Source organism: Schistocerca cancellata, chromosome 1 (genome assembly GCF_023864275.1).
Source record: "Schistocerca cancellata isolate TAMUIC-IGC-003103 chromosome 1, iqSchCanc2.1, whole genome shotgun sequence".
NCBI classification, from domain to species: Eukaryota; Metazoa; Arthropoda; class Insecta; order Orthoptera; family Acrididae; genus Schistocerca; species Schistocerca cancellata.
The window spans coordinates 778,419,506-778,432,522 of NC_064626.1; the positions used below are offsets into that span (position 1 = coordinate 778,419,506).

General features: G+C 42.8%; 1 protein-coding gene across 1 annotated transcript in view; it reads right to left on the minus strand.

Moving 5' to 3' along the window:
- LOC126187399 (uncharacterized) overlaps positions 1–13,017 on the minus strand; it is a 587,650-nt gene that overhangs the window by 37,005 nt on the left and 537,628 nt on the right. Inside the window, exon 4 of the mRNA XM_049928462.1 lies at positions 902–973. Within this exon, the coding sequence (XP_049784419.1) occupies positions 902–973 (72 nt within the window). The remainder of the gene's footprint in view (positions 1–901; positions 974–13,017) is intronic.

Consider the following 13,017-nt stretch of genomic DNA (forward strand, 5'->3'; position numbering starts at 1 on the left):
GTTCGTTATCGGAAAATTTAGGCATGGCGTTCTGGTCTCCGCCCATTGATCCAACTTCACTTGGGTCACTCGAGACGCATTTCAAATTGATTCATACAAACTACCACCTATTCTTTGCGTCCTCATACGGGAAAACCGCTACTCCGTTTTCAAAGAAACTGCTAAGGAGGCAAAATTGAAAACTGTAATAAAACGGAAAATAAAACCCTATTCTACAGGCGTATCCTTTACTATGGTTCAAGAACGCAATGCAATGATATTGGACATTCTCTAGCAATATCCGACACGCGATTGATCTAAGTTTTGCAAAACTCTTTCTGAAGTTACCTTACAAGTTTGCAGATTACAATGCGTACGTATGATGCATTTCGAGACAGGTTCAGTGTAGTTTAAGGAGATTTAGCCAGATATTACTGTCAAAATAACCGAATTGACATACACATGTTCTGACGCACAGATTCCATTCGAGACACCACGAATGTAACTTGCTTGTTTTCAGGATGTGTCTCTAAATATAGCCAATGTAATTTTGTGTTTCATTATTTACTGTTTTGATTAACGACCTTGCTGTTTCGATGACTTCATCTCTTATCGGACTTGGACATTCGATTTTCGTTTAATTTCTTGGTCCACGTGCTGTATCAGTGAAATTTGTGATCTATTCGTAAAATATTTCCGAATTATAACTATTTGCATATTGCGTATTTGAGTAAAAAGAGGGATAAAACATGCAGCCTAAAACACCAGACGTCTTGGCCAGTGAGTCACATTAATCTGATTGAGTTCCGTGGGAAGCGCTTGTACCAAGTGTATTTACTTTTATGCGAACGTTTTACATGTGCATCTTGAATTCTTTAAGGATTTTTGGAGGTAAAAGACACAGAAGTGATGTTAGACTAACCTTGCAGTAAGCCTGATGTGACCTCCGCCGCAGACGAAGATTCGCCATCCATGACGAAGAACCGGCCCCGTCCTGTGAATAAACCAGTAATTAATTCGTGGACAACACATCCCTGCTATTTATGGTATAGAGCACTATTTAAAAGTCTGGTGGATTAAAGCATGCCGTAGCAATAGTACTCACATTTACTATCACAATGTTCGAATTCATACCTGACATCACTCTATAAACTAGTATTGTGAGGAGATCGATACACATTTGCATCATTTCAGCTATAGTCATACACTGCCCTGATATGTTACAGCAAAAACACAATGTACCAAACTGCTTATGAAACAATAACACAAGAACTCTCTCCTTGTGATCGACAGTCTGTGGGATATGGTCTTCCTCCAGTACAGGCGACAAAACTTTACGAAGGTCCGTCAAAGTGACTTCGACCACTGGCCACCTGCTCCAATGGATCAATACATGTATATTTAATGGGATCATCACAAATGGTCGATGTCAACACGCAGACGGTATTTGTTTCCGATATATCAGAAGAGAGAGACAAGGGAAAATCTTATTGCGTTCTGACATTAGCGAAGTTTTTGTAGTTCATAGCTTTACTCCACTGGATGTAACAAAAATAATGAGAGACTGTGAGAGACTGCCGGCCGGAATGGCCGTGCGGTTCTAGGCGCTACAGTCTGGAACCGAGCGGCCGCTACGGTCGCAGGATCGAATCCTACCTCGGACATGGATGCGTGTGATGTCCTTAGGTTAGTTAGGTTTAATTGGTTCTAAGTTCTAGGCGACTGATGACCTCAGAAGTTAAGTCGCATAGTGCTCAGAGCCATTTTTGACTGTGAGAGACTGTGCTGTCAACAAAGACTCTGACACCATTACACTGTGGTATTTCTATCGTGGAAATCAGCAGTCCGATAAATGAGATTGGGCCATGTGCAGGGGGATATCATTCGGTGTCAATGAATCGTAGGTGTTATGCTTCTGAATTTATTTGTGCAGTCCGCGTGTATTCCGCATAGTTGAGAATTTCCTCCTGTAAGTTAAGTGTGGTACTTCGCTCGTTGTGATAGCTCTCTGTCAGTCAGTCTTGTAATTAATGGAACAGTGCCGTCGGAATGTGATGACCTGGCTTGGGGTATCAGTTCTTCCTGCTCTGGCAAACGCCGACTATCGTGCAAGAACATACGTCATATAAATAAAAGACGCGAAGGCTATTTAACTGTAATTATGCCGTTTATTCCTCGACGAATATGTGATAACGATGATGTTGTGTGAAGCAACTCTTTAGTAGTGTGAAGCAACTCTTTAGTAGCGTAGTAATTGAAATATTTATTTTTATATAATTTGAGTTATTTAGATGAGTTATTATGTCAATTTTTGTTTGCAATTTATAAGTTCAAAGAAAACAGCCCCCCCCCCAATCTGGTGCGTCCCCTGGTGGCGGATAGGGGAATGCCAGGCAGATATGCAGGGTAGGCGGGAAATAAAATACCACCCTTGGACCAAAATGCCAACCAAAATCCACGCTGCGTCTGACTTGGAGCAAGTGGCAGTACAGTCAGCATCTGTTCACCAAGAGGTGCGGCTGCAACGTGTGCTGCCGGCCGGGGTGGCCGAGCGGTTCTAGGCACTACAGTGTGGAACCGCGCGACCACTACGGTCGCAGGTTCGAATCCTGCCTCGGGCATGGATGTGTGTGATGTCCTTAGGTTAGTTAGGTTTAAGTAGTTCTAAGTTCTAGGGGACTGATGATCTCAGAAGTTAAGTCCCATAGTGCTCAGAGCCATTTTTTGCAACATGTGCTCCAGGAACTGGCAATCCCTGGTTCTAAAAACTTAGTGGACACCCGCTGGACACCATTGCTTACGAGCAACCATCGCTTGTGCAAGTAATAACAGCAATACCCCAGGTGGTAAACAATCCAACTGCCAATAGACGGCAACCGGGAATTCGGATTCAGGGGGACCAGGGCTTCCACGAATACAGAGAAAATCAGAGATCTCTGGAAAACTCCCAAATGGTTCAAATGGCTCTAAGCACTACGGGACTTAATATCTGAGGTCAGCAGTCCCCTAGAAAGAACTGCTTAAACCTAACGAACCTAAGGACATCACACACATCCTTGTCTGTGGCAGGATTCGAACCTGCGACCGTAGCAGCAGTGCGGTTCCGGACTGAAGCGCCTAGAACCGCTTGGCCACACCGGCCGGCGCAAACTCCCGCTCAAGACAACAACACACTTTGGGACTCTCAACATAAACACTCTCATACAGCCTGGATAGCTGCACGACCTAGTGACAAAACTCGATAGGCAGAAGATTCTAATCCTTGCGCTTCAGGAGACACGTATCACAGACGAAGACACTAGAACTACGGCAAATACCGCATCTGCAAAAGCAAAACTGACATGCGCGTTGCCAATGGCGCTCCACAACTGGGGATGGCCTTCATGCTGCACAAGACCATAGTCGAATCCATAAAAGAAGTTACACCAGTAAACAACCGACTGATGACTATGCGGGTTCAGTGCGCCAACAAAAAGTACACACTGATCAACGCACACAATCCAACTAACCATAGTAACAAGAAAGACCCATAGGCCACAGAAAAATTCTGGTCGACCATCGAGAAAGTGATGTCCTGGGAAACTTTAATGCACAGATCAGCAGAGAAAAACGAAACAGGAAAACAGTTGAAAAGTATCCAGCTGATAGATTTACTAACGAAAATGGCACACGGCTCATAGAACTCTGCTAATGCAACAACCTCAAGCTCATGTCGACATCCCTCAGAAAAGACCCCAGAAAACAGAAAATGTGGCGCTCACCAGTCCAGCAGTTAGATGAGTTCCAAATCGACTATGTGGCAATCTTGTACCCAGTACAGAAAGAGATCCACAATGTGAGGTACGCAGGGGAGCCAGCATCGACTCGGATCATTACCTGACACGTATCAAAATCAAAGTCATCCCAAAGAGAACTTTCAGCAAGAAAACCCTCTCACCAAAATTTGACACAGAGGAGATCGCAGAATCTTGAGTGAAGTAAGCCTGGGAAAAGAACATGTAAATGTCAGGCAAAATTTCCACCGAAAAATTACAGAAAAAGCACAAGCCCTCATTCCTCTGAAGAACACCAAACACCCTTGATGGGACACCGACTGCGAGAATGCATCCGTCTCTAGGAAAGTTGTATATCAGAAACACAACAGCAAAAAATCCCCAGAAGATTTACATGCTTTCAACGAAACACAATAAACAACCGCAAAATTATCAGACAAACCAAGAGAATATTCATGAAAGAACAGTTGGACTCCAAAGAGGACAACTTCTGTAACTATAACAAAAGAGATTTATACAAGACGTTTGCAGGACAAATCCAAGGATACACACCACCGAACCTCTGCTTCGGAAAAGTGATGGAAAATCGGCACTGAAAAATAAGGATAGCCGCAAGGTGCTGGCGCAGTATTTCTCAGAAATTCTGAATTGCCCAGAACTCACAGAGAGATTCCTAGAAGAAGAACCGACATAGAAGCACACAGACTCACTACCCCCGACATAAGAGGAGGTACACACACACATCCTCATACTCAAAAACAACAGAACACCTGGTGAAGACAGTATAGTGGCCGAACTACTGAAAAACCTCGGACCAAACTTACTTAGAGAACTCACATAGATTATCACAGACATCTGGACATCAGAAAAGCTGCCAGATTACTGGAAATGAGCACTGATTCACCCATTACATAAAAAAGGCGACCGCACAGATGTAAACATTTACAGGGGCATTTCCCTACTACAAATCACATACAAGATCCTTTCAGCATGCCTACTCAAAAGGACACAGGACCAGCTGGAACACAAAATCGGTGAGTACCAGGCCGGCTTCCGACCTCGACGCTCCCGCGCAGAGCAAATGTTCAATTTGAAGGCTACGCTACGCTGAAAATCAAAGCCCTGAGAATTATGCCAGTCATATGCACTTTCGTTGACTTTAAGAAAATTTATGACTCCGTTGATCGCCAGTCATTGTTCAACATCCTACACGAACAAGGTCTGGACAACAAGACACTGCGACTGATCAAACAGACACTGACAAACACGAAGTTAAAAGTTAAATTTAGGGGGGGGGGGGGGATTTCTGAACCCTTTTAGATCAGGACAGGCATGGGCCAAGGTAATCGTCTCTCACCATTCCTCTTCAACCTAGTGTTGGACAAAGTCATTGTGGAATGGGAGAAAGAGCTGAAATTACAAGGATACTGGAAGCCAGTGCAACTAGGACGGCCCAAGGATGAACTGGAAGTTCGCAGACGACCTGGTACTGCCCGCAGGCAACGAAACCACAGCAACTAGGCAGGTAGAAGTACACAAAGAGCAGAAAAGTACAGATATAGATCTCTTTCCTCGAAAGAGAGTTTTTTTGCACGAAATTCAACACACTGAATTTAAACACAAAATATGGAAAATTCGTCACTACAATACTATAATCAAACCTTAGGTGCTTTTCGCCTGCGAGACACTGACACTACACACCAAGGGCGACCTAGACAAGATCCTCACACAGGAAAGAAAAATTATCAGGAAAATTATTGGACCAAAACTCACAGACGAAGGATACAGGCTTCACGCCAGAGACGCCACAGAGAAGTTGCCCTACCTCGAGGTGGACATCAGAAAAAGGCGACCAAAATTTTACGTTCACATCAGCAGACTCCCACAGACCAGACTCACCAACAGATCACTCAGATACATACAGAGGTTCAAAACCAGAAGGTGTTTAATAATAATAATAATAATAATAATAATAATAATAATAATAATAATTTATCATATTAACAGAATCTTCCGTCGGTTCTTGGTAGAACAACATTATAATAATAAATGAAAAGCACCAGTTTGCTTTTGTTCTACAATATTGTAGAACAAAAGCAAACTGGTGCTTTTCATTTATTATTATAACAATTTATGTTATTTATTTACACGAATTGGCCAACTAAGGACCGCGTTACAAATTTTATTTCATGTTCACTTTTTTCTTTCTCTTTTCTTGGGCTGCTCTTCTGCCTGCTGCCATTTTTTCCAGATGTTCAGCTGTTAGTTTCCCGTTGGTCTTCGGTTTTGGAGCCTCCTGAAAAATTTCGAATTCAGTTATTGCCTTTCTGTATTTGTCCCTATTCACTGCGTCCATTTCTGTAAGTCGAAGTTCACCGAGGTCTTTCCTTATTCCTTGCAACCAAGAGTTGGGTGGTTTCCTCTGTTGAATTATATTGAAGATTTTTTTCTTTAATCTGCAATCATCCATTCTCACCAGATGACCAAAGAACATCTGCCTTCTCTGTCTCACTTCCGTTGTGACTGGTTTAATAAATTGGTAGATCATCTTATTGCTCATCTTTACCCATTTTTCACCAATTTTTTTGTGTCCACGAAGAATCTTACTCAGAGTTACTCTTTCCTCTTTGTTCTTGAGGGAGAGTGTTTCTGCTGCATATTGAACTTCTGTTCTCGTCACTGTATTGTAGTGTAATAACTTTGGATTTCGAGATAGGCATTTTTTGTTGTACAGCTCATGTATTAAAATGTGTGCCCTCCTAAGTTTAGCTACTCGAAGTTTGACAGATTCTTTTTCTATGCCGTATCCGTTATTGTTTCTCCCAAATATTTAAAATGTTTGACCCTTTCGATACACCCAATAATTGTGTGCAATTCTTTGATTTCCTTATATTTGTTACGCATGGATTTAGTTTTTTTTGTGATATCTGTAAACCAAATTTAGCTGCATGCTTTGCTAAGATTTCTATTTGTTTAATTGCATCTGCTATATTTATGGATAGGAGAGCAATATCATCTGCAGAAGCTAGTGCATGTATCGTAAGGCCTTTAACTGATCCTCCAAAAGAAATTCCCTTTACTTTTTGTTGCGTGTATTCTTCCAATATCTCCCTCATAATCTTTTCCAAAGTGATGTTTAATAGAACTGGGGAGAGTCCATCCCCTTGTCTCAAACCCGTTTGGATTTTAAAAGTTTCAGAAACCTTGCCTCGAAAATTGACTTTGGACTTGGTATCTGTCAGTGTTTGCTTTACTATTTCTCTAGTTTTTCTGTCAATTCCAAATTCCTACAGAGTTCTAATGAGGCTTTCTCTGTCTATGGAGTCATACGCTTTTCTAAAATCAATAAAAGTCGTAACATATGGTTGACCAGCACATGTTCTAATTATGTTTTTAAGGTTAATAATTTGCTCTGAACAGCTCCTCCCTTTTCTAAATCCACCTTGGTAGTCTCCTATCTGTGCATCGAGAACTGGTTCAATTCTAATTAGTAATATCTTCGAAAGGACCTTGTATGGAACGGACAGAGGGGTAATCCCCCTGTAATTTTCACATCTGATACGTTACCCTTTTTGTGAAGTGGATGCATAAGTGCCGTCCGCCAATCTTCTAGGATCTTCTCGGTTCTCCATATTTCCCTAATAATTGTACCGAGGTGTAGTGCTACTTTTTCCTCACCTATTTTCAAAAGTTCAGCTGTGATTCCATCTTCACCAGAAGATTTGTTGTTCTTGAGGGATTTTATAGCTTGCCGGACTTGATTTAGAGTTGGTGGATGTGATTCTGCAGGGATTTCTTCCGGATTTTTAAATTCCGGTTTCTCTGGAGGCTCTTTACAGTTGAGAAGGTCTCCGAAATAGTATGCGAAATTGTTGCAGTTTTCTTGGTCATTTGTACCTAATTTCCCTGAATTGTCACGAAATTTTAAACTGGGTAGCTCGTAAGCTTTCCGGCGTCTTTTGGAAGATTGGTAACAGTCTCTGGATTTGTTTTGAATGAAGTACACCTGTATTTTTGAAGGGATAGTCTTTCATAGTCTCTTTTCGTTTCTGATTGTGCAGGAGGCCATTTTTCTACCTTCTCTGAACCTTTCCATGTTTTGTGTCGGATTCGATTTAAATTTTTGTCATCCTTAGGGAATCATAAATCAACCATCAGGGTTCAAATGGTTCAAATGGCTTTGAGCACTATGGGACTTAACTGCTGATGTCATCAGTCCCCTAGAACTTAGAACTACTTAAACCTAACTAACCTAAGGACATCACACACATCCATGCCCAAGACAGGATTCGAACCTGCGACCGTAGCGGTCACGCGGTTCCAGACTCAAGCGCCTAGAACCGCTCGGCCACACTGGACGGCCAACCATCAGGGGTCATAAATCAATTACTGTAACAATAGGTTTGCGTGTGAATGTATGCAACCCACACTAACAAAACTCACCAGTATTGCCATTACCCTACTACTAATTACACGTATCACACAAAGTATATACTGTTTAAGAAGCGACAAAAAACCAATAGCTTAGCATATTAGCAGCAACTATGGTAATTTTCGTTCAGTAAAGGATGACACAAAATACTCTTCGCGCATAGTAGAGAACCTGACAGATCGTTCGCTGTCGTCACCAGCAGAGTGGCTTCCGCTGTTAAGCCTCTAAGTGTACCTTTGTATGCCAAAACATCCCCATTCAGCGAGCAAGCATTTTAAATATTGCACTCGTACTAGTCATACTTTTACAACTTACTTTTCGTTTATAATAGTATTTAGGGACATAAGAAAGTAAGTTACGCATGTCGTCCCATTGCGCCACTCTTGTTGCGCATTTTCAGAAGAGGGTACATGTTCCGATTCTCCTGCAGACAGTTCTGCGGCGGTACAGATAACAGATGAATCACAGTGTGCGAGTGAAACGGTGTGGCAAAATGGACGTAAGCGGGACAATATGATTCTTGTGAACAAAACGTCTTAATTCCGCGCAAATTCACCGTGAAATTATAGCGATGTATGGACCACCAACCACAGTGAAATGCTACCAACAATTTGACAAAGGCTCAGACGTGGATGAAGCTGATCGGGAAGTAAGATCTTGTACCATGCGATTTACATCTTATCGGTAACATGAAAGGAAGGGAAAGAGATTTTCCAGCGCTGAGGGTGCTCACACAGCGGCTCTCGAATGGCAGCGTGACCGAGGAGCGGGTTTCTATCATCGAGGAACTGAACTACTGATACGACGTTCTGAATATTTTTTACGAAGTCCTGGTGGCTCTCTTGATAAATATTGAAATGTATCCGTGTCACTTTGAAGAGTAGTCTAACGCTCAATGAAATTTACTTGGTCAGTCGTAATAATGTGTAACTTACTTTTCGAACACCCCTCATAATTCTAGACGGTACAACGGACAGTAGATGCTATCGAATGGCACTGAGGCATTACAATCTGCTTCTTCTCCGAATGTGTCTCTGTGCGGCAGCTCTTTATGAAAGGAGCGGAAATTGTTTCTCTCCTTAAAACTCCTGGTACATTTCGTAGTGCTCATTACAATAAAAAAAAAATGGGTAAATGAAAAGCTAGACTTCTGGCGTTATCATAATTGTCCAGAAACAAAAGCCCCTTTTGGTATGCCATACATCAATAACATATTTCGGTCCTTTCTTCACCAACCACTTTCCTAACGTCTTATTTCTCATGATACGAAACGCTTATCTCCTCTTAGCAAATACATTAGAGGAAAATTGCATGGGGAATACTCACTACAGTAACACAGGACTTCGATGATTTGTAGTGTACCAGCCTTTGAGCTCACTGAAGCAAAATTAACTCTGTGTTCTCTTCATACAAGTGCTGCAATCATATGGGTTCAGTTTAAGTAAAAAAATTGGCAAAGTTCGAATGATTCGTCGGATACTGATAAACTGCAGTTTGTCTATGAAACAGTCTGCTTACATATCGCTAGCACGGTTTGTACTGATATATTGTTAAGTTTGTGGGATCTATTCGCGTTGTCCAATAGGGGACATCGATTCCCTGTAAATAAAAACAGGATGAATGGTCACAGGATTGTCTATGCCGTGGAAATATATGTGAGAATTGCTGAAGAATCTTAAGAGACAGCCTGTCGAGGAACGACGCCATATTTCTCGAGTAAACCTATTTGTAAATTCAAGAATTGATTTACCGGAGTGAATCCTCGAATTCTCTACAGCCACTTAGGCATCGCTTTCACAATAATCCTTAATATAAAAATAGGGCTAATAATAGTTTACGCAGAGGCATGGAAGCAATCTCTGTTGTTCCACGCCCCATCTAACAATAGGACGGGGAAAAACTTGGGTATCCGGAACAATAAAACGTGACCTATATGACGTATTTTATTTTGGTATTTAAACGAGAAATATACGTGCAGACATGGTAATAAACAATGTTCAGACCCACATTTGATCTGTTTACTTTAATGCAGAGTGTAGCACATAAAAGCAGCAGCCCAACGATTTACAGATCTGCAGTAAGTGTCAGTACGAATATATTTATGTAAATTGTCAAAAATGACCCAAGCAATTATAAACTCCGCCTGTTTACCTCTCACTATCATCCTCCTTTCATGGGAAGACTTTGAGGAACTTGGTCGATTTGAACATTGGTGGAATGAACAATCCAGCAAGTTTTGGACCATAGAGCAGCAAAAAGGAACAGCGTTCGTGCGCCCGGCTCAGTTTGGACTGCGCCAATGTTTACCAGACGCTTCAGCCTTATGTGTGAAAATCAAATTGCCAGTTTTTACAAAGCAACCTATCACTGAGTCGTTACCCGCGCATATTTATGATATGGACTTGCCGTCAAGCGTCAGCACAGCCGAAGGCTTTGAGAGAGACCACCACTCCGTTTCGCCGAAACGGCCGGCACGGTGACGAAACGCAGCAGACGGCGGCGGCGGCGGCGGCGGCGGCGTACAACTCGCCCAGCGGCTCGCTCGCCGGCCTTGAACTGCTTTGCAGCCTGGCTTCGCGAAAGAAAAGAAAAGAAAAAAAATGGCGCTCTGCGAACTGAGCAAGGACGCCGTTGGTGCTGATACCCGTTGCTAAAATTTAAACAATGCCGCTCTTCTGGCCGAAAGGCCTGGCTATACACCACTCACGAACCAAACCGACCTGTATTTCCCTCCGTGGAAAGCCCAGCAGCTATTCCCTAAACTAGTAGCGGAAAATCCTCTAAATACAGCATCTTAAATCCATTAAATCCAATAATCTCACTCCGGAACACCACAACACCAGTGCCTCATTCTAGACCTAAATGTAGACCCACTTAAAATGGATGATTTGATAATCTTGCACCACAGAATCCACTTCAAACATACGCGAAACATAATTGGTAACAGCCTCACTGCCCTGTAGACTACCTGTTAAATTATTATTATTATTATTATTATTATTATTTGTAGCTACGTATGGTGTGACTGGACTGATTCGTCACAGATTTCACATTCAAACCACTGAGCAGTGTGATGCAATAGTTTAAAACACGACAGGACTAATCTGAGTGGGATATGATGAGACGACGTCACGTACAACGTACATTAAAGGAAACATTCCTTAACGAACAGCGACAAGTGGAAGCGGAGTGCAACTTTCCAGCATTACATGTGACACGTCTATCACCGTCTCTGTGCATTTCAACTGAGGAAAGCCACTGAAAATTTAACAAAAATATGTAAGCAACTCTAAATGACGTTCGAAAAGACTAGTTTCAGTGGTTAATCTAGTTGTTTAATTGTACGCAGCCACGCACACAAACACACTGTACCTGCTCCGCTTCACAACGTACTAAGGACAGAAACAGTCGTCTCCGAAACAAAAATCATACGTCACTTCCTTTTGTTATCAATATCAATAGATGTCTGTGATAACGTGATTATGGTTACATACAGAGTGCAATTTAAATATACCGGCATGTCTTTCAGATCTCCTTAGAAGGTGCTCTAATTCGACCTCACACAAAATTTTGTGCGAGATAACGGAGAACATGTAGTAGTACTCAGTTCCCAACTTCAATATTATCTACACTGGTGATCAAACTGCAGAACGCTTCTTTTTATACCATATGGCTTAAGTTTAACTGTTTGTGCTGCAATAGACAGACATGGTTTAGCATTTAATTTATGTCACATGCACTCACTTCCGTATTCACAGAAAGCTCTAACAATCAAATACATCGAGACGACAGTGTAGAACGTTCTCCATGCAAAGTATCCTCCTCCGTATATCAACAGAGGATTGTGGAGCCCTAGTACGAATGTACACTGTGCAGTCACATTAATGCGACCAACTGTGAAAAGTTTGAGTAGTCACATTTTGCTGCAAGTGTCGCTGCAAGATATGCAGGAAGAGAGTCAATGTGGTTCTGGAAGGTACCCACAGGGATGTGGAGCCATGCAGACTCGAGAGTCGCGGACAGCAGCGTTACGTTTTTCGGTTGAGGGTTCATGGAGCGAACAGCCCGATAGAGATAGCCCCGCAAATTCTCGATTGCGTTTAAATTCGGGGAGATTGCTTGCCAAGGGAGTATGGTCAACTCATTCATGTGCTCTTCGAACCACGCACGTACACTACGAGCTGTGTAACACGGGCACTGACCTGCTGGTGGATGCTATCGTGCCTTGGAGTGGACATGGTCCCCAAGGGTAGATGCACTGGGCTTCCAGAAAGACAAGATCACCCAGAGAATGCCACAAGAACATTCCCCAGATCATAACACTCCCACCTCAAGCCTGCGCAATTCTCAAAATTGTTGCAGGGAGTTTGCTTTCAGACGTTTCACGCCGTACACCTGTCCGATAATGCATAACACGTGATTCACCTGAAAAGGCCACCTGTCGCCACTCAGTGTACGTCCAGTTGCATTCGTCCTCGATGAACAGCTGTCATCATGGGGGGGGGGGGGGGTGAACCAGGCGCCTGCTGCCAAAGGCCCACACCCAATAAAGGTCGCTGAACGGTCGTTGAGTGGCATTGCTGGTAGCCCCTCAGTTAATCTGGGCGACACTTTGCTCACCAGCTGCACAACCACCCGAACCGTACGTATCTCTCCAGTCGTCGTTCACCTCTGTCATGTATGACCCTTGGTGCACCACTGCTGCCTCGGCATCGGTTGTCGACAGCGCCGTTTTGCCATGCACGGTATACACAGAGGTGTGAGATACCTCCTAATATCGTCACGGACATTCTTTTGCCCGGCGTAATGCAGCTACACGACGTAGCATGGACT